General features: G+C 34.3%; 2 protein-coding genes across 2 annotated transcripts; one reads left to right on the top strand and one right to left on the bottom strand.

Moving 5' to 3' along the window:
• The first annotated feature begins 9,453 nt into the window (after positions 1-9,453).
• On the top strand, positions 9,454-10,655 carry LOC132623640 (uncharacterized). The gene is made up of 2 exons (XM_060338423.1): positions 9,454-9,857; positions 10,282-10,655. Exons 1-2 carry the CDS (start codon positions 9,602-9,604, stop codon positions 10,494-10,496), a joined length of 471 nt encoding a protein of 156 aa, XP_060194406.1. The 5' UTR covers positions 9,454-9,601; the 3' UTR covers positions 10,497-10,655.
• A 4,132-nt stretch (positions 10,656-14,787) lies between these two features.
• LOC132624896 (auxin efflux carrier component 8) lies at positions 14,788-17,825 on the bottom strand. Its single transcript, XM_060339636.1, has 6 exons — positions 16,652-17,825; positions 15,745-15,925; positions 15,523-15,608; positions 15,270-15,427; positions 15,126-15,202; positions 14,788-15,030 (listed from the first exon to the last, which is right to left on the bottom strand). Exons 1-6 carry the CDS (start codon positions 17,157-17,159, stop codon positions 14,964-14,966), a joined length of 1,077 nt encoding a protein of 358 aa, XP_060195619.1. The 5' UTR covers positions 17,160-17,825; the 3' UTR covers positions 14,788-14,963.
• Between the last annotated feature and the right edge of the window lie 4,856 nt (positions 17,826-22,681).

Raw genomic sequence — 22,681 nt, 5'->3', positions numbered from 1 at the left:
TGCAGAGCTCTGTAAAGCTTTGTAGCTGTGAAGTAGCAGTGAGCCAGTGACAGGTAGGGGGGTTGTACATAAAAATGGTGAACAGTGTACTATTATGTGGTTCGATTGATCTGGACCGTAGATCTAAACCTTGTAAGCTTTAGCTCATTTCGGACCGTTGATTATCCTGTTATTCGGGTGTTAATGGACACGTGGCTCGTGAATGTTAAATGGTGCGCTGACATAGGGTGGGGCCGGCTGCACACTAGTTTAGGATTTAAATCATTAGGCAACAATATAGTAGGAAGGAAGGAAAAATAAGTTATCCCAAGATAAGTTATTCCGATATATAGAAGAAACCTCTTCTTTTTAGAAATTATCCAATATATAATACTTTTAGTCTAATATATCAAACAGTCAATAAAAAATAACTCCAGAATAACTAATCCCAGCATAATTTATCCCAACGTAATTAATCGCAGCATAACTTATCCCAGCGTAATTTGTTTTGAACCAAACGACCCCTAAGATTATGATCATTTTCTACATGCCTTATAAATTAGTTGTATTTATTGTAGCATGACTTAGTACTTTTAGATTATGACAATTTTATTTTATGCAATTTCATTAATTTTTTTCGTTGAATATTTTAGTACAATGTCATCTCTCATCACGTTTTGTGTTATTTTCTTAATAAATATCTTAATTAGATAGTCGTATCTTATTAGGACTAAAGAAATATTTGAAGTACAAGTTATATGTTTTGTATGAAAACTTTACCGGAAAAAACCCGAAAAACTCGAGCAACCCAAAAAAATCGAGAAAACCCGAGGTTGAAAAACTCGACTTTTGTTAGTTTGGTTTGGTGTATAGATTTAAAAACCCGATACAATTGGTTTGATTTGGTCTTTAAAAAATCTGAACCAACCCGGTTCATGTACACCCCTAGTTGAGAGTTTATAGAGTTTATAGAAGTGGTGTTGGGCTCTACCTTCAGCGTGTATGGTCTCAACGTCTGGCAATGAGGATTACTCACATTTTGTCAGAAATATTTTTCACTTTACGGAAAAGGGTCAAAAATATTCCTGAACTATCCGAAATAGACCACATATGTTCTCTGTTTGCATTTGATACCAAATATACCCTCGTTGTCACTCCAATGGACCACATATACCCCTCATGTTAACAGACTCGCTTGGATGCGGGGCAGTCCCACGTGTAAAAAAACCTCCACATGGTCATCCAAATAGGCAATTAACCCGACCTAACCGACCCACCTTGGCGTCTAATTGAAGGGGTAAATTATTTACCCCTCATTTCACACTTCTGCACCCAACTCCAAATTAGAACCTTAATTTTTAAATTCATCTTTCCCATTGATTCTCCAAGCAATGTCGGAAGGCTCCATCAATTCGTTTGAAAGTCGAAATGCCAAAAATGTAATTGTGGACTGAATGCGCTAAACTTGATAGCTTGGACTGATCCCAATGTTGGGAGAAGGTTTTGGAAATGTCCAAGACCCAAAGTAAGTTGTACATTAAATGAATTTATAGAGCCTTCCGACATTGCTTGGAGAATCAATGGGGAAGATGGATTTGAAAATTAGGGTTCTAATTTTGAGTTGGGTGTAGAAGTGTGAAATGGGGGGTAAATTAATTTTATCCCTTTAATTAGACGCCTAGGTGGGTCGGGTTAATTGCCTATGTGGATGGCCGTGTGGAGGTTTTTTTACACGTGGGACTGCCCCCTTAGCATCCAAGTGAGTCCGTTAACATGAGGGGTGTATGTGGTCCCCTAGAGTGACGGTAAAGATATATTTGGTACCAAATGCAAACGGAGGGTATATGTCTATTTTGGATAGTTCAGGAGTATTTTTGACCCTTTTCCGTTCACTTTATTTGAAATCAGCTTTTGGCCATTTCATTTTGGAATTTGTAAAACCTTGTTCTAACTTTTCTTCCTGTTGAATAATGTTGCCATTAAGCTAGAAGAGTATTTTGGTCATTACATAGTCTTAAGTTTGTTAGTTAGTTTGTTAATGGTTCATAACTATAAATAGGACCATTAAGTGTAATTTGGCATAAGTTGATTAACGGCTATATTTTCCTTCTCTCTTCCTCTTTCCTCTTCTTCTCCAATGTACATCTCTTTGATCCAATTAGGGTTCATTACTTGAATTCATTGATTACTTCAGTTCCCTTTTATAAATTTGACTCTAGTTATACCAGTCACCAAATTGTTGCTTGATCTACCACTCATTACCTAATATTCTAAACTTCATAGATAAAAAATTGGCACTCTTTAGGAGTTGATCAATTTGAAAAAAATAATAAGCATTAGAGTTAATGAATGCGATTTTTATATATTGCATAAAATAATAAGGATTATAGTTAACGAATGTGATTTGGATAGAGGAAGAAAATAATAAGGAAGGTAAATTCAGGTAAATTAGTCAAGTTGGATGATTTTGCTAGTTTTTAAGAATTGGGGTATAAATCATATTTCATACTTTTACGAAAAATACATTTAAACAACTATTTACAAAAACTATAACCAGACACAATTCCATCTTCAATTCCAATTTGAAAAGTTCCAAACAAAATGAAAAATTTATTTGGTTTCTATGGCCAAACGCTTACTTAATTAAATGAGGTAGTCTAGTCTTTATGTGTTTCAGTTTCACTTTCACTCCAATAATTATGACTTTTTGGGTTCGTTTGGTTTGAAGAAAAGTTATGATGGATAAGTTATATTGGAATCAATTATACCGGGATTAGTTATGCTGGATAAGCTATTCTGGTAGTATTTTTTATTGATTGTTTGGTTCGTTGTATTAAAAGTAATATACATTGCATAATTTCTAAGAAAAAGTTGTTTGTTTATTAAAAATATCCTCTACCTTATGTAGTAGAAAAAGGATTTGAGGGGCCTCAGAGTTATTTTTGTCATTTTCGTTGTTTTATCCCGGGATAACTAATCGTGAGATTGCTATTCCACCCTCTGATAGGAATAACTAATCCCAGCACTATTTTTAATCTTCGGATAACTTATCCCAGAATTAGTAACTAAACAAGAAATATAGTGGTATTAAATTTTTATCCTTATCCATCATACCAAACAGACCCCTTAGCAAATTCTTACCACCTTCCACTTATCAACACATAGGTCTGTGCCTTGTATCATTAATTCAAATTGGTTTCGTGCTTCGATTTCTTATTTCAGTAATGTCAAAACTCAAAAACGCAAAGCAATTTTGAACTATACTAAGTTTGATTTGGTCTAATTTTTGTACTTTTTTTTTTTAAATTTTGATTATATTGACATTCGTTATAATAATAATAATCACATTTCAGTCTCAAATAAATAGGGATAGTTATACAAATCCTTTGATCATGTTACTCCATATAAATTCATCTTAAGCAATTATTTATATCAATATTGAACACATCAATCTGTAAAACATTCAACAACACTTAAAAAAGTGTATGTCATAAAGTAAAAGTGATCAATAGCGATCATTTCAAATAATTTAATATCTACCTTGTTTCCCTAACGCACTATAGTCTCACATCTACTGACATGTCATCGGGTGGTCTTTGTAGGACATGACCAATCCATCTCAAATGATCTTTCTCTTATTTTATCTTCGATATGTGCTACTTGAACCTTCTTGTGAATGTTATCATATCTAATTTTGTCTAGTTTTTGTATGATTACATATTCATTTTAACATCTGCATCTTAACAACGCTCATTTTGTGAAATATGTTAAATTTTGGTGGTTCAGAATAGAGGTGTAAATGGTACGATTCGGTTGGTTATTTTATAAAATTTATACCATATCAAATTTTCGGATTTATTTTATATAACCAAAATTAGACTTTTCAAAACTGTATTATTACCATCATTTCGATTTCTCTTTAGTATCGATACAGTTTGGTTAATTTTCGATATTATTTTGTTAAAACGTCATGTTTGAGTCACAATTAGAGATTAACCATGATAACATGCATATTTCCATAGGACTTTGACAATAACTCTCTAAATTTTTATACTGTTTGAAAAGTGATGAGCAACAGAACTTGAAAGACAACAAGAATAGAGATGCATTCACTATTTTACGATAGTGTAAAACAGAACTAAGCAAAGACAAAAAGTCTAAATCACACGAGTGAAAAGGAATTAACCAGGATGAGACTCAAGAATTGGGTCTACTAAAATTAGGTTTCCAATAAGAGAAATTTAAGTTATACGTGTTTAAAAGTTATCCAGTACCTTGTAGTTTACTACACGTATTGTTGTAAATATCTTTTAGCTTATTACTCAAGATGCTAGAACAAATTTGGCTCAAACAGGAGCAACATAATAGGTTTCGGAGTTGAGATGGGTGTTAATTAACGTTTCCATTATCTTTAAACTTATATAAAAAAATATATTCTCATATAGATTAATTATTCGGCTGTACGGTATATTTTTATAAAATTAAACGCTACTTAATTATTCGGTACAATTATAGAGGATTTTTTTTCATAATTCTTAATAATAATCTATTAAGTTTGTTAAATACAATAACAACATTTCTAATTGCGGATCTAGGATTTTCTCTGGGAGTTCGAAAAATAAAAACGCAGTGTCGAGATTTAAACTTGGAACCTCAAGATGAATTTTGAACCGCCTAAACCAACCCCTACTTTTGTGTTCAGGGTGTTCAAAATCTCTCTCTCTCTCTCTCTCTCTCTCTCTCTCTCTCTCTCTATATATATATATATATATATATATATATATAAAAAAAAAAACATAAAAAATACCGTAATATTTTGTCAAGAGTGTTCGGGTTAACACCCTTACTGGGTTGTTGATCCACCCCTGAACATGTCCATGTCCGTTATAATTTTACAAGTGGAGTCTGGAGATATGATAGAATATATGCAGAACTTAATCTCACCTTTATTAAATATTGGACAAATGCCTTTTTAAAATATTCTAATAAAGTTAAAAGATCAAAATTATTTAGGGAAAATTTTACAAAATCCCTTTGAACCTACGGACCTACCCCGTCACCGACCATCAAAACACAAGGGATTGTTTATCACTAGTAAACATAGCCGCGCTTCGCGCAGTTTATTAAAAAATTGAATTTAGGAAATAATTTTTCTCTAATATTTAACATTAAGTAGTAATAAGTATAAACACGAAAGATCTCATTGAAATTCACGAGCTAATCTTCTCCTAATATTTAAATACTAAAAATTATTAACATTTTAAAAAAGGAAAAAAATCACAATAAGAAAATGACTTGGAAGAAAATTAATAGAAAAAATCTTTTTTTTTTTAATTCATCTCACTCTTAGTCCTTAGGGATCATTTGGTAGGAGTGATAAGTTATCCATATAAACGGGATAGGATGGGATAACTTATCACACCTTTTATCTCATATAGATGAGATTGGGTGAGATACCAAAAGAATTTTCCCACCAACCAAACATGGGATAATTTCAATTCCATGAGACCAATAGTCCCATCCTTCCTACCAAACGAACCTTTAGTGTTCTATTTTGTAACTATAATTCATCAAATGTATTCAACCATTTGATACTGGGAAAGCGCACATATAGCCAATTCTGAAACCCTTATTTAAGTTACAGTCTTAGGTTGTAATTTCTTTTAAGTTTCACCAATTTGGAAATAACTTTCGACATACACAATTGAAGTTTCAAAAATTTGCATTTGAAATCATAAATTTTCCTCAAAATTGACATTTCTTGTGCCAACAAACTTCCAATATACGAAGTTTGGCCTTGCAAGTCAAACCTCGGTAATTATATATTGAGGCTAATTATAACTAAAAATATATTCTGAAAACATAAATCTCGAATCATGCTGCAATTTATAGTTACAAATAGATCAAATTAAAAAGAGGAAATTAGATTGAGCAGTGAGAGTCCGACTGCTATATCTCTACCAGTTATGCATGCATTATTGTTTTTGGAGCGCATCTTCCTTTTGAAACTTGAGAGTTATAAATTTCTCTAGTGTCCTATCTTTTCTAATTTTTGTCGTTCCTTAAGTAACTCTTTCTTTCATTTCTATACTTACCCTTAGAAAAGACAACTTTATGTAAACTCAGTAGAATACTGTCTTGTCTGAGTAAAAGACATTCCTCATAACCATGAGTACAAAAACTAACATTGAATGAGTGAATATAACAATTGCACTAAAGATCTGTATTTAAAAAATTAACATAATATCATTGAGCAAATATTTAAATTGACTCTAACCCTAGGGATAATCAGCACTAAGAGTAAACAAATCAATAACACCTATTCCTCCCCAGCATAAAAGTAAAAGTACTTATAATATTTTGAAAAATTACATGAGAAATCTACTCTACATATCCAATAAAAAGAAAAAAAGAAAAACACCCAAAAACATGAAATAATGCTTTCATTAGTAACCATGAGACCGAGAAGAATGAACATGCTCAGCAATGATTTACCAATTTATATCCAGTAAGCCTTCAACACAAAGCTTTACAGAGAGATTCTTGTCAACTTGTTGAAGATCCTTTTCGGTTAGCATCCTCAAATGAGTAACATTTTTATGCTAGCTTTGCCATGGCAGGTGAAGAGTCTTCCGCTTGAATTTTCTATACAATAACTAAGACATATCTATTTCTACAATAATTAAGACATCTATTCTTGAAACTTTTAAAAAATAAAATAAGGAGAATTGGCGTGAATTCAAAATCCTGAGGATACAAAAAACACACCAATTTTAAAGCAAATTAAATACAAACTTGCAGCAAACTATAGATTTTAAGCAACAAATTGTAAATTTTGGACCTTGGTTAGTAGTTAGCATACTTCCAACAAAATCACAAATGACTAATTTGAGCCCAAACAAAAATACAGACTTGAAACAATTAGAAACTCATTTATAGAAAACTAAATTAAAGAGGTCTCACAAAGAAAACAAACGAAAAAAGTAAACACGAAAAAAAGTACAACAAAAACATCCTCCTAATTAGGAGCCTAGGACCTTAATCGTATATTAGTGCATAATCTTTCAACTTTGGTCGACGTCCCTTCTCGCAAACCGATCAACATTCAAGAGCGTTCTTCACCAAGCCAAACTAAAGCATGAATCTAATTTACAGTGATGATATATGGGCATTGCTACTTCAAATATGGAATGAAAAGCATAACATTAGGTAGGGGTCTCATAAAATAAAAATTATGAATTTATATAGATAAAATGGAGGAATATCATAAGGTATCTTAAACTTTTGCACTAAATATTTGGGGGTTATGAATATAAAAAGCATGTGAGTTATGAATATAATTAAGAATAGAAATTGAATAAGTAATTAAATATGAGTTATGGAGGTGAAAATTTTAAAGCAAATAAAGAAGAGGAAAAAATACTCCTACATGGGGTTTAAGAAACGTACCCCCATTTACTTTCAGACTTTATTGGCTATTTGGACTTTGGTAGGCAGAGCGAAATTCTCAGACACTTCATTTTCTTTGACGATGGAGAAAAAAAACTTTCTTTTTCTTTGACATTCCATTGTGTTAAATAAATTGAAGGAGCAAAATGAAAAAAGAAAATTAAAAGAAAAAGGAGGTAAAAGAAAAATGACTTGCTGGACATAATTAAGATAATTAAAAGTATTTTTTTTTTATAGTTTTTTAACATATATAGCATATTTAATGTAATTAAGAGAGTTAAAGGAGTGACTTTTAAGTTTTTTTAACATAGCACATAAATGAGGCAAAAAATAAAAAAGGTCAAAAAAGGAAAAAAAAAGATAATTGTGTTTCTTGGCCATAGAGAGGTGTCACAACCCCTTGTCTATGCCTAGCTTTATATTATATATAGATATAGATTAGATGTAGCTTCTAATAAAAACTTTTACAAAACATCTACCCCTCCTTCCTTTTTTCTTTTTGCTTCATCCCGTGATATGATACTTTAAACTGCTCACCAAAAGCTTTCTGATTCCTTTTGTTAAGTCCATTTGATTGACGTTTGGTGACCGTTTGGTGACCCGAAGAATGAATGAAGAGCTAATATGGTACAATGTTGATTCCTTGAAATTACCAATGGCTTGAATTGTTAATGCCTTGATTCTCTAGCTCTGTTCATGTCTGTATTATCTGACCGATTTTTGCTAATGCATATTGCATAAGATTTGGATTTGATATGTGAAAAAGTGAGATGGTGAATGCATATGGTGTAATCTCATGAATATATATATTTTTTACAAAAATTAGGTGAAAAGCCTAAAAAATCAGAAAAAAAGATAAATAGTAAAACGGATCATAGAAAGGTGTCACATCGCTTTGCCTAATTTAATACTTCTTTAAGCAGGATGCACGTATATTACCCCAACCAATGTTACCAACCAAAATATTATATAAGTGCTAAATTAGAAGTATTGGATAAAAAAGGTAGGTTTGATGCCATAAAAGACAAGATAAATGAATGCTTTATTAATACAAAATAAATAACAATTACTCCAAATTGTATGGGAGAGTCTCAATTACCTTACTGAAGACGAAGCAACCACCAAAGGATGTGGTGCAGCGGATGGGGCTACTCCTCCTTAATCAGAGGTTTCGGGTTCGAACCATGGGTATGGAAAAATCTTGGTAGGGAGCGCTTCCCCCGAATGAGGCCCTAGGCGCCGGGAATCCGAATATAATCAGGCTCTAATGCGGATATCGGATATCGGGTGGAAAATAAAAAACATAACTAATAGTGTGTATAAAAGTAAATAATACTATACATGCACTCGCAGATTCCACCATGGCCTTCAAATTAAGAAAAATGCATGCTAAATTTGGGTTTATTTGACATCTTACGAATATGCAAACTTACCATCATAAACTACATAAATTCGCCGGTTGACAGAGTGTGAGAGAGAAATGAATCACACTTGCGGAAACAAACATAAATGAATTACAAAATTATCGAGGTTCCATCATGGCCCAAAAGAGAAAATATTTGGGAGATGCTCCGATCTTGCAATATCCTCATTGTTCCACTATGAAGAGGAAAATGCGTAAAGGATTGGTTGTGAAGACTGAAGAGGCAGTGTATTGCTTTGTTACTACTTTAATAGCTATCATTACATATTTACATTCGATGTTGTAACCTTCCAATAAGGCCATAATCAGGAAATTGCCCATTCAAATTGCGTCCGTTATTAGAATTAATTGTTGCAACTGATTCACTCTTTTGGAGGAACACGATATTTGACAACATAAATGCCAATCTTAAATGGAAGTTTTCTTTGATATATTAATATTTTTATTACAAAAAATAAGATAAAAAGCCAAAAAAAATCACAAAAAAGATAAATAGTAAAGCTGGCCACAAAGAGGTGCCAATTACGTTGTCTATTCATAACTTTATATTATATATAGATTTTGTTTTGGAAAGCAGCCTATAAAATAAAATCCATCCGTATGAAAATCAAAATGATAATTTCAACAAACCCGGAAATAAGCTTCCCAAAATTTCCTCCTCCTCTAATACTCGAAATCAAAGCCCAAATATCAAAAGTAGGCTCAATAATTACTCTCTCGAAGTAGCACTCTGGACACTAGCCAAACACGATGCGTAACAAAGCAGGTGCTCAAATTGCAAAATCATTCGATGCCCAGAAATACCTGAAGAGAGTTGGATTGGGTAAAGAAGATTATCACTTCTGGAAACAAGTAGGAAAAGCTCTACTCTGTACTTACACTCTGTTTGGCGTGATGTGGGTGTGGAATGAAACTTCACCGCTTGGTTGGTGGACATTAAAGCCACGTCCAAAAGAAGAAAAAGAACTAGCACATCTTTACGAACGCCGCAAATTTCCATATCCAGGTACGCCTGAATTTTGTCCGGTCAAAATGGGTTGAGCCCAACCTGGCCAATTCTTACTACTAACTTTTTGACTAGGCGTTTGGCCATACAAACCAAATATTTTTCACTTTATTTGGAATTTTTTGAAGTTGGATTTGTGTTTGGTTATACTGTTCGCAAATTGTTTGAATTTACTGAAAGTGAACAAGTGAAAACAGGGGTTTTAGTTGTTTTTCAATTTTTAAATATAATTTGAAGTTGTATTTGGAATTTTCACGGCCAAATGCTGATTTTCAAATAAAGTGAAAAAAAATTTCGGGAAAGAAGTGAATAATTCTCATGACTAAACGGGTCCTTAATTTCTTTGTTTGTTCTTCTATATTTTTTTTTTTTTAAGTATGGGTTATATGTTTTTATGGGTTAATTTTGGCACCTCTATATCCAGGTGATGAGAAGGCCATGGAAGAGTTTGTTGCTAAAGGTGGGATGATTGGTACAACTATTGGTCCGAAGGGAGTAATTGAATCTGATAAAGATTCGTATAATTATCAGAAAGCATTGCAGGATAAGAAAGTTGATCAAGAAGCGTTCAAGCTGTGGACGAGGATGAGGAATGAGGTTATTTCTGAGCTTCAAGAGAAAGGGTTTGATGTAGAGTGAGTTAATATAGTTAGTTACTGTTATTGGAATTGCAACTCTGATTCCTATACCCGAATTACGTTTTTTTCATCTTGCAAATTTATTATGTATTGTGGATTCTGTAGTTGGATGTTTTATTTTATGGAATTATGGATTAAGGTTTTGGCTATTTTAGCTCAATCAAGTGTTATCTCGGTTGTGTTGGACCTTTCTCATTTATCCTACTTTAATTCGCAGAATGTGATTTCATCCCTTGTAGTCGAGCGTTGTCTAGTTTTTCTTACCAGTAGTATTACTATTATTACTACCTTTCTATTATCTTATTCTGTGATTTTTATTACCACCTGTTGTTTCCTTTGTTTCGGTTATCGTACTATTTGCTGTGTCAAAGTGGAAGAAGCTGCACTCTACCAGCAAACTTAGGTTTTTGGAGAAGTAAGGAAAGAGAGAAAAATCAGCTATGAGTAGGGGCTTGGGCATACCAGTGAAGCTTCTACAAGAAGTGACAGGGCATATAGTGACAGTAGAGATGAAGAGTGGTGAGGTGTACAGAGGTAGTATGGTGGAGTGTGAGGACAACTGGAATTGCCAACTCGAGAGCATTACTTACACAGCTAAAGTACGCTTAAGCATCTTTTCTGGTTTGTTGTGATTTTCCTGATTTTGTTATGCGTATTACCTGTGCTTTCTTTGCTGTTTCTTAAACCCTAAACCCTAGATATCTCCTATTATCTTGGCTGCTTATTAATTGATCTTACTCTTGTTTGCACGTATCCTATATTCTGTTGAACATGTGCATTAGTTCGGAAACAAGCTAATTGTTAGTGCAGTATTTAGGGTTACATTTAGTGGAGACTTGCTTAACTTCCACAGTGGAGAAGTAGTACACAAAATGGCATGTTCTTATTTCCTAAGTTTTAGCCATTACCAATTGTTCTATATTTTACTAGGAGTGTCACTTGCCCTGGTTAAGATCAGTGGAAATTATGGTCATTCACATTGCTCGAAGTAGGAAGTTCTCGATCACCTGAGTAGCTTGATTTCTGTGAGTTTGTTCCTGGAGTTGTACTATTTTGGTTAGGCCTTTCTAGTAACAACAACATACTCAGACATTTCTAGTCTGGCATTAAATTCCTGTATCTTCTAGGGTTTAATACAAATATAATTGCTTATTGCTCTGAAGTATATCATATATTGACTTTTAATTTCAAATTGTGACCTTTATAATTATATCAAGCTCGCTTTTATCCTGTGTAGTAACCAAGCCTACTTTATCACTTGGAAACACTTATGTTTAGCTCGAGAATTGTACCTTAAAGTCAGTTGCTTTGTCTCTTAAAAGTTAAAAGCGATAACGTGATGGGAAGCAACGGGTTATCACTTCATGGGTGAAAGCATGCATTTCAAAGAAGTGTGTGTTTCACACAATGATGCAGAAAGGGATTCCAACGAGAAGTAGTTGATTCTCTTAATCTCAACTTTGAGGATTTGGCTTAATATCAACATTATTGTTATTGGATGGAAATTAGTTATTTTATTTAAAATTTGCTTACATTGTATTTTTTAATCTTTCGCAAATTGTGTGTATCACTTGTTGCTTTTCGCTTCAAGCGCCGTGGACCTTGTCATTCTTCTGGGTGTTTTTGGTAGCTTTTGATTTACTTTTATCAAATCTCAACCATGGAAAGCAAACATGGTGTTGACTGTCATAGTTGCGTAGCTCGAAAACAAAGATTTAGGGTATCTCTTACCCAATGTTGTTAAGATAGCATAAATAATTTGAGAACCTAAAGAAACAAGAAAGTTTTTGAAGTTTCAGTTACCAAGAGTTTGCTCCTTTTCCTTTTCTTCGGCAGGAAAAAGGGGGAACTGCAGAAAGCCTCATTCAACAATACCAAATGGGGGCAGTTTACTGACAATTCTTGGAGTTGAATATATTGTGATTCCTCGAGACACAGCCCATATGCGAAAAGCCAAGGGTTGTTTTCCCTTCTTCTCCTAATTATGAGTAAAAAGGCAATACTGTTCATTAATGAGGTAGTCAGAATAACACATCTCCTATCTCCCTTGTTTCTTTACTTCCCTCTGTCTCTCATCAATATGAAAACGGCCTGAGGACATCCATCCATAGATCCGAGTTACTTCCAGGCATAAAATTCATATTGTCAACTAAAGAAATTGGCTCAATAGGCATCTCAAATATTGATAAGGGAAGAATCTGATTTTCCCTGCCATGAAAACCCATTTTGAGGTCCCACCCACCAATAGAATAATGACCAGTAGATCTTCCTCTCTGTCTTTTTCCTTTCAATAGAAACTGAAGAGTTCATGAAATTTCGTTCACTTGAAAACAGAAGATCTTTTCTTTTTCTTGACTGATAAGATGAGAGTTGGAGTGAGTCCCACCATCTTTACGGGGCCTTCAGAAATCATCATAGCTCTAGAAAAACCAACTATATTGGCATACTAGTGTGCTTTGTTTGCAAATTGGTGCTTTTCATTCACCCTCTTTTGGGGATAAGGCAGGTCGTTCTCAATCACTTCCGTGGGTTAATGCTTTCATGTTCTTGAGAAATCTGCTTCGTGTTAATGGAGGAGCTAGTTCAGTCATTAGAGAAATGTCTTGCCATTTCTAGTGTTGAACTATATTCACCCAAAAAAGAAAGTCACGGGAAGATGAAAAACAAGAGATCTGAAAAAGGACCTCAACTGTCTAAAGAATGGAGAAAAGGGAATGTTCCGAATCGAGCAAACCTCTATCTTCCAAGTTCTTTTTCTTTCTAATCTTGGGCTTACTGATGTCATACAAAATGCTGATAGTTGAAGTACCAGTAGAAATTTAGTGTTTGTGGCATTTTGTCATTCTTATATTCATAAGGTGTTCTACATATTATTTTTAACTATATGCTTTCTTTTGGTTGCTCACTGTTTTTCTTTTGCTTGGGTAGGTGTATGCAGTATGCCCAATAAATTATGAAAAGTAGGAAAAACTGAGTCGGGCCTACTGCTGTGCCTATCCTTGATTTTGATAACAATGTTTTATCTTTAGTAAAAGAAAAAGGAAACACATTGTAGCAAATGCAGAAATTTTTGGCCAGTGAAGAGCTCCCAAGTCCAGAAAATGCAAGTAGCGAAGATGAGGATGCTAAGATGGATTTGTAGGCATACTAGGAGGGATATGATTAGAAATGAGGATATTCAGGGCAAGGTGGGAATGGCCTCCTTGGTGGATAAGATGAGGGAAGCGAGGTTGAGGTGGTTCGGACATGTGAAGAGGAGAAGTGCCGATGCACCAGTAACGAGGTATGAGAGGTTGGATATGGTGGGTATGAGGAGAGGTAGGGGAGGCTGAAGAAGTATTGAGGAGAGGTAATTAGACAAGACATGGCGCAGCATCAGCTTACCGAGGACATGACCTTAGATAGGAGGGTATGGAGATCACGGAGTAGGATAGAAGGTAGGTAGGTTGCCGAGCTGCTATACTCTCCTTTTCATAACAGATTTGTTGTACTTGAGCCGAGGGTCTTCCGGAAACAGCCTCTCTACCTCACGAGGTAGGGGTAAGGTCTACGTACACTCTACCCTCCCCGGAACCCTTTTGTGGGATTACATCGGGTATGTTGTTTTTGTTACTGTTCATTTCTTTACTATTTTCGCCATGGCTCCTTCACTACTGTATTTCCTTTTCAAACCTGTTTAGAACTGTTTTACTTGAGCTGAGGGTCATTCAGAAACAATCTCTCTGCCTTCAGAAGGTAGGGGTAAGGTCTGAGTGCATACCACCCTCCCCAGAACCCACTTGTGGGATTACACTGGGTATGTTGTTGTTGTTGTCACTTGTCAAAGTTTGAGAATTTACTTCAATCATAGTACCTACATTACTACATATCCTTTTTTGGTTTGCCTCTTTTACATCAATTGATACGAAGCTATACTTGTGAATTCATTAGTTTTGTCGTTAAAATGCGTGCTGACTATCTTAATAGTTTCTTGACCTGGAACACCTCCTAGTTGTTCTCTTTGATTATCTAGAAACTCTTTTATCTCAAATATTTCAGTTCTTCTTTTTCTTTAGTCAACAGTTGTAATCTTGAAATTGTTTTATCCTAGTATGGTGGCTGGTTTAGTTATCTTGTACTTAGGTTTTATGTAATTTTATGTTTTAGAGAACATAAAATGGCATGCTCTCATCAATACCCGTTCATGTCATTCTTGTTCTCTCTGAAATGTTTGAACTTGGAGACTCTGCATTGACTAAGTTTGGATTAATTCATGTATGCTAGCTGATGTTTTAATATAATAAAGCAGCTGGTAAGATAAAATGAAACACATTCATCCTTTATTCTTTTATACAAGATCTATAGTTGCTAAGATTTTTGTCCTTTCTTCATTGTAATCCCTCTACAGTTGAATGTTGTTAGAGAAGAGCAAACTGTATCTTTGATGAATTTGTGAATAACTGCTAATAGTCATGACCATGTCTGAGTTTCATATTTCCAACAGGAAATAGTATGCCAAAGCAATTGGAATTGCAATCAGCATGCCAAAGATTACCCTGCAATCAGAATGAAACCACATTAGAAATCATATCTGCTTAAAATGTTCTTAGTGGAGGAGTTAAAAGTTTGAGATGATAATTGTATCTGGTACCCTGTACTTAAGATGGTTGGATGCACGTTATACTCCTTGGCAAACACAAAAGGAACGATTCCTTGGGGAAGGGCTGCCTGCAGTACAAAGTACATCATTGAGTAATCTGCCATGAATTGACAACAGAAAACAATGTAGTTTCACCTGCACTATTGCCAATTTAAACAATTTTCCCCTTAGTCCAACAGCAATAGATGAGATTGCCATGAGGATAGGTCCAAGCACAAACTTCAATGCCATTGCTAATATTGCCTTTTTCGTTCCGCATGCTATAATACTAGCTTGGGATGCCATGAAAACACCTGTAGGATTAATGCAATATGAGTAGCTGGCATTTTTTCGTTTTCGGTAGTTCTCTAGCAATTCATGCGATGAGTGCTTATTTTATGTTGTGTACCTATGCTAAACATTGCCATTCCTAGCCCTCCATCTGAAAGTATTGATATTGATTGTTCAACAACTTTTGGTAGATTGACTCCCCACCTGCACTTCATTTTGTGTAAAAAGAAATAAGTCCATTGACTTTTAATTTGGATTTTCTGTAGAAGATAGGTTTTATGTTTCTAGAGAGGCTTAGTAAGAGGTTTTATGTTTCTAGAGAGGCTTAGTAAGGCTTTACCTGAAGTGTATGCTTGACCAAATAATACCGGCCAGAGTTGCATGTGTATTAGGATTTATTATGAGTTTCCTTCCAACTGTTAGAAGAATTAGCATAATCGTTTTCTTCCTTGGGGATCTATCTTTTGCTTCCTCCTCCCCATCCTCTTCTGGTTCTGGTTCTTCAGGTACCTCTAGCTCAACTTTCAATGGCAGAAATACATGTATAAGACAAAAGAGCTTGCATAATGATGCTTGCATGAATAGTCGACGCGTCGGAATGGTCATTACTTAAAACTTACTAATTGCTAACTTCAAGTGAGCTGTTCTTGTTTTTGTTTTGGTGGCTGGGGTTTTTTTTTTTGGTTTGGGGGGGGGGGGGGGGGGGGGGTTAAGGGAAAGGAAGGTGGTTGCATCATACTCCGGGGACCAATTATGGCTACTGTCTACTTTTTTCACTGTTGAAGGGGTTGTCTCAGCAAACTTCCTGTTTGTTTCATTTAGGTGAGTTGAAAGTATTTGTCTCGCACAAGTAGATGAATCAATTCATTGTGGTAAAGCAAACCTATATTTCGTTGAAGACTGTTCACCTCTCAGTTCTTTAGCTTTTGCTGCCAAACTACATTAATATTTTTTAGGAGTGACTTTACTCTAATTTTGAATTTTGACTAGTTTTGAAAATGGGAAAAGAGCATCTCAGAAATTGAGCGCTGTCATGCTTCACGATATCACAAATTAGTTCATCTAGAAATCATATGTAGGCTAATCTGAAATTTGTGGGCCCAGAATAGGATTCTTTTTTCACTTGACACATTTACAATCTATTGCTTTTTGGTTCTTAACAGTTAAATTTGGAGAGCTTTAAATTGATGCCATCCAAATAGATATTCTACGTTTAGGAGCCATTATTCTGTTATCTGTGTAAATACCTGCTACTTCTGAGCGTGATGTCACATAAGATTCTGTTGTTGCATTGAGCTCAAACAAGAGTAGGAGGAGGTTGTACCAAACTAAACTCTGCAGTGCAATTAGCTGGGCTAGTAATTCTGCTTCCGCATCACCAAAAATGGCCTTTACTAGCGGGATCCCCAAGATTAAGGTGTTTGGAAGGGTGGAAACTGAAAGACCTGTTATGATCCAAGTCAGGCTTCCTTTTGGCTTCAGTTTGGCAAAAACTGCCAGCAGAAACACAGCAAGAAATTTTTGAATGAAATCTGCTAATAGAAGCTTCAGGTTTACTTTGTAGAGGTTGCTTCCTGATATCACTTGGAAGGACAATAAAGGTATTGAAAATTTCGCCACAAACTTATTGATGCCAGAGCATTGCTCTGGTGAAAAGAGTTTCCACCACTTGACTGATATATAGGCTAAGATCATGACAACATATAAAGGTATAGTGGCTACCACAACATGGTAGACATCACGTAGGGATATCATGGTATTTCTTGTAGATTTTCATATGTCGAAACCTTAGTAACAGGGCCTTTTATGCTGTTTGGTTTGCTTTATTGGCATATGATAGGAAAGTGACCACTACATCTTTCTGGTGAAGCTCTCAGAATAATCTTTTTGAGTTTTATCCCAGCATCTGTTGGTTATCATATATGAAAGTATTTACTTACCTATGGCTTTGTACCTTCACAGACAGTGCAGAAAGTAATCTGCTTTTTCAGTGCGTGTGTCTTCCCTCATGTAACACCTTTTTTAGGCTGTAAATTTGATATTACTGATGTTTACCATGCTTACATGCTCAAAAGCCAGGTATCTAATCTTGTTTAGTCAAAAAGTTGATTCTAGTTGTCTTCATGTGGTTAAGCCCTTTTTGCTTATTTGTCTTTTGCTCATTTCTTCATGCGGCATAGATGTTAGCCTATACCTATCTCAATAGGCTGAAAATAGTAAGCTATGCATGCTTTAATTTGTCTCCTGTTTCGTGCCCCCATTTGCACTTTATTTCCATGTAAGATTTCATTTAGGAAGAGGTATTTCACTACACTTTACATGCAGTGATACATGCAGTGATCTTTACTGCACCAAAATGCCTGACATTCGAACTATTTGTCTTTATCTTTGGTGGCAGCAAAATTCAGGAGGGAAAAATGTGTTAAGTTGATCCTGCCTAAGTCTCCATTTATGCAGTTGCATAGCCTTTAGCTGCCTGGTTATCTGAAAAAAGTAAGCTAGGAGAATAAAGATGTAAATTGCAAAAGAAGTAACTGACTTGAAATGAGTAAATAACGTTCCTGAAGTAAGAATTTTTGATATATATGGTCAAAGTTTTGGAATAAGTATTACAGGGTTTTGCTTTTAGAGGTATGCAAATAAGAATTTTTGATATATATGGTCAAAGTTTTGGAATAAGTATTTCAGGGTTTTGCTTTTAGAGGTATGCAATTTTCACAGCCAAGTTCTGGTGCCTCTTTGTTACTATTATTTTTATTATAGTTCTTTTTATTTTTGGGTATTCCTCCACTGTTACTCTTGAAATACGGGCAATCTAGCCAAGACACACCCCGGGGGTGGGCGTGGGGTGGGTGGGGGGAGTTTGGTTTGCTTTTCTCTCTTAAAAGACAAATTATTATCATTGAACTAATTATATTTTTAAGATTATGGGTTCATATCTATTATTTATTGTAATTTTAGTAGATTTTTACACGTAAATATATGTTGCGCATAGGAAATATTGAGTTCAGATGAACCGAGCATATAAACTGCCCCTGAGGTGGGGAGAGTTGATTGACTTTCTAATCAGGGGCGGATTTAGCATATACTATGGGGGTTCTTGGGAACCCCTATGTATTTGTGCGGATCCTATATTTGTATTGAAAAATTTAATAATTATATAAGAAATACGTTTTGGGAATTTATTAATAAAGTGTGTTGGTTCAGTGGCAAAGAAGGAACTTTGTTTCTTTTGGTCAATGGGTTCGAAGCCTTGGTCACCTGTAGGTTTTTGTTTCGTCTCTTTGTATTTTTTAATTTGAAATGGATTGGAACCCACAAGCATCAAATTCTGGATCCGCTTCTGTTTCTAATGATGATTATTTGCAGTTTCGAAATGGATGTACATTGCGATTCACATGCGTTTGACTGTTTATATATACTTTTTTCTTTCTGTTTGACTGTTTATACTGTTTATATTGTATGTTTTGCTTTTAACAAGTAAACTATTCTTAGAGGTAAGCTTAAGCTTAGCACATTCTTTCCTCTCCGGAAAATATGCAGATCGCTTTTTCTGAAAAAAATGCTCTTTTGAAATGGTTTTCCCTTGTTAAAGAAGCCTTCTTAACAATGGACTTAATCCCTAGGAAATTACTTATCCGCTTTGATTTTGGCGAGGGCAATATTAATCAGAATAAATTAATCAAGAAACTGGACGAAAAAATGTTATTTCCTTTGTCTCAAATTATCTGTCATGGAAATTAAAAATAGTTGTCTTAAATTATTTGTCGTTTTAGGAGTTCATGACATAATTAATTTTTTTTTCTTATTTTACCTTTAGTAAAATTTTGTCATTAATAAAGATGACATATAAATAGAATAAACATTTAGTGGAGAGATAGTATAACTTTGACACAAATAATAATAAGTTAGTCAAGTATCCCTTCAAATTAATATTTCTTAAAGGACGTATAAAACAAAAAAACAACAATAATTTGAGACGAAGGGAGTAGTATTTGAGAAAAAAAAAAAACGTATTCGAAGTTCAAGTTGGTAAAGGCTCTTATTGGGGGCACCTAAATCAATTGTTGCTGTTTAAGAAAACAAGTCGCTTAACCTGAATTAGAAACTTCAAGTTACATATTTAAAATCAGTTTTTGAACTTAATTTGTGTGATGTTTTTTTACTATACATATTTCACTTGATTGTCACTTTTTCAATCACTTTATTCATGTCGTTGTTTGCCACCGTACAACTTTATGGTATGCCGCTGTCTTGTGGAGGCATAACGCAAGGTAGGAAGTAGAGTACTATTCCGTTCCATTTTATATGCATTAATAGTAAAAAAAATATTATTGTAAACATTTATGTTATAGTTAATATATAAACTTTACCAAAGCTAATGTGAGATAATAAGTAAAAGATGACTACTTATTACAATTAGGAGACTTTGCCAAAAAAAGGTAATGGAGATTATGAAATGTCATTTGCGTGATCTAAGCATTAGCCAATATATGTGATGTTTGTTAATCCACATTGAATTTGGTATATCAACCCACTAATGTAATGTTGATGTCGAATTAAATACACTACATCCAACCAAATGATTCCCAAGTTTCAAGTTTTTGCACTATTCAGTGTTCAATTGACAATAGAACTTTGTGCCATTTTGAAATTGAGTCAAAGTTTTGCGAAGAATCCTCGAACATTTTTGGACCCATAAACTCAGAAACGTAGTTCTATTTCATGGACGATATATGTTCACGGATTAGCTGCCGGGCCATTTGAGATAGTGTACACTTGGTTTTTTACTCTTCTCCATCCAAATACCAGGTATTAGGGTAATTATAGAAATGCCATGACTGTCATATCACAGTGCAGGGTCAAAATATGCTATATGTCCTGTATTTTTTTTTCCACCAAATCCAAAACAGAGAAAATAAAATTCAGACCAGTGTATCTAAAGCAAAAATTGTGACTTCAGTGACTATCGTTTGTACATCTTGCGGTTCTTGTATTTGGCGTGCTCCATCAAGAGCAAAATACCCAATGTATATTTGAATTATATCTATGAAATTATTAATATTCTATTTAGTGGTGAAAATGGGACAATTTCATGACGAGAATTTAGGAAACATATGTAAGAAGCTACTTTTTACTTAATTATCCACTCTCAACTTACAGAGACAGGCTATAATTATAATTGTGAATTAAAAAAATTTGAATAAAATAAAATAAAGAGTTTGATTCAAAAAGTCGAAAAGAGTAAGTACTAAACTAATAAAAAGACTGAAACATAAGCTAAATACAAGAAAAGATACGAAGAGATGCGTCCACCCCCTATATATTTGATACCTAATAGATTTGAACTATGTATGAAATTATTTCTGACATTATACTTAGTGATTAAAGTTGAAATCCATGTGATGACAATTATTAAAAATATTACCCTAACCTTGAATATTTTTTAAAATATTAGATAAATTCTGGTGAATGGTAGAGATGCGTACAAGATTGCCTGAATAAGTCCACTTGTTACGCTAACTTTTAGTGTGAGTCACTCTTCTTTTAGTTTGAGTTGCTCTTCAAGGCTGTCTCAACAACATTAGGGGGCTAAAGTCAAATTCAAACAGAGGCCCAAATTTTTTTAAAAGGAAAGATCGTGATATATAGTTTTTTACTTTTCTAGCTTTTTTAGATACGAAGTTATTGTTTTATTATCGATTTGTTCTAACAATTCCTTTTCAATTGATAATATGCTAATTCATTCAATGTTTATCATTAGATCATACAGAATTGACAACAAGAATGGGTATGGATTGGCTCGATCAGGAGGTATCTTCAGGGTAATTGTTAAACATCAAAATTGATGATTAAATATTATATCAGATTTATAATTTAAATAACTTAAATAATCCAAAGACTTTCTTGAACATTTTCCAGTGGAATTCTAAGAAGTTGATTATTCTCTTCTACCCTTGCTGGTGCATCAATACCCACGTTTGTTGGAGCATTTGCAGCGGCGGCCAAAGGAATTTCATGAACTTGATCATTTGTCACGTTTTCTCCAAGAAAATCAGCAACGTCTATCAGATTTTCTTGAACATTTTTCAGTGGAATTCCATGAAATTGATTATTCTCCTGTCATGACCCAAATCTGACACTCAGGTCGTAACCGGACACCTGACGAGCTTCTACCCATAAGGCGAACCCTCTAAGAAAATCATGCGAAAATTAACGAATAAGATGAATTATACGCAAAGTCTCATAATATAAAGAAAAGTGCGGAAGCGAAATACAAATACTGAGTCTTACCCATAAACCCCATAAAAAAATGTCTAAGTCATGGAACTATTAGTCTGAATATAAAAGTACGAGACGTAGCTCGGAATACTACTAAGTCAACTAAAGAAGAAGAGGCCGCCATGATCTAATGGTGGCTCATCTCTACTGAACTGGACTGAACAAAGCTGGAATGAATCAAGTATCGGCTACCTGGTCACTGTCAACCACACCTGCACACATATAACATCAATAAGTGTGAGTTTAAAAGACCCAGCAAAATCATCGACACTCTCAGCTTATCCCTGGGGCAAGTCTTTGAAATCCCCGATAATGCATAAAAGCAATTACACAGTACAAGTATATCAAATATATACAAACACTGAAGCTAAAGCTGAAATCATGAAGCGTAAACAAGCAAAACATGAAATACTCTAAATCTGAGTCTATGCTCATGGGACATAGTACGTATTTATCTATGTCTTACCCCGTCTTCCAGAAAGAGCATTATTTACCCCCATCTTACTCGGACGAACAATACATGAAATGCACTAAATCTGAATCTATGCTCACGGGACATAGTACATATTGTCCCCCAAAGAAGAATACTTGGCATTATTCTATAAAGAATTAATTGTACTACTCATTCTAGTTCATTCATGAAACATAGCCTTCCTATATATAAATAAATATATTTGACAACAACTATTCAATCCTCTTAATTTGGCAGATTTTGTCAATTGGGAAAATTAACGTAGAATTAAAAAAGGTTTTCACGTTTTAGTTTCTCTGGAAACAACTTAAATATACCCTAAGTTCATTACTTAATTATCAACTATCACCATAAGTACTATAAACCAATTATCACAAAGGTGAAGCTATGGAAGGAATTAAATGTAGTACCTGAAATTGTTGGGAATTCTACTCTTTTGATGTTCCCGGCTTTCCCCTCACGTAAAATAAAGTAGCAGTTGCTTCTTCTTCTTCTTCTTATTTTTTTTTTCCAGCCAATCTGT

Source organism: Lycium barbarum, chromosome 12, assembly GCF_019175385.1.
Source record: "Lycium barbarum isolate Lr01 chromosome 12, ASM1917538v2, whole genome shotgun sequence".
Taxonomy (NCBI): domain Eukaryota; kingdom Viridiplantae; phylum Streptophyta; class Magnoliopsida; order Solanales; family Solanaceae; genus Lycium; species Lycium barbarum.
Note: the sequence above shows the minus strand (reverse complement) of the source record. Positions and strands in the feature narration are given on the sequence as shown.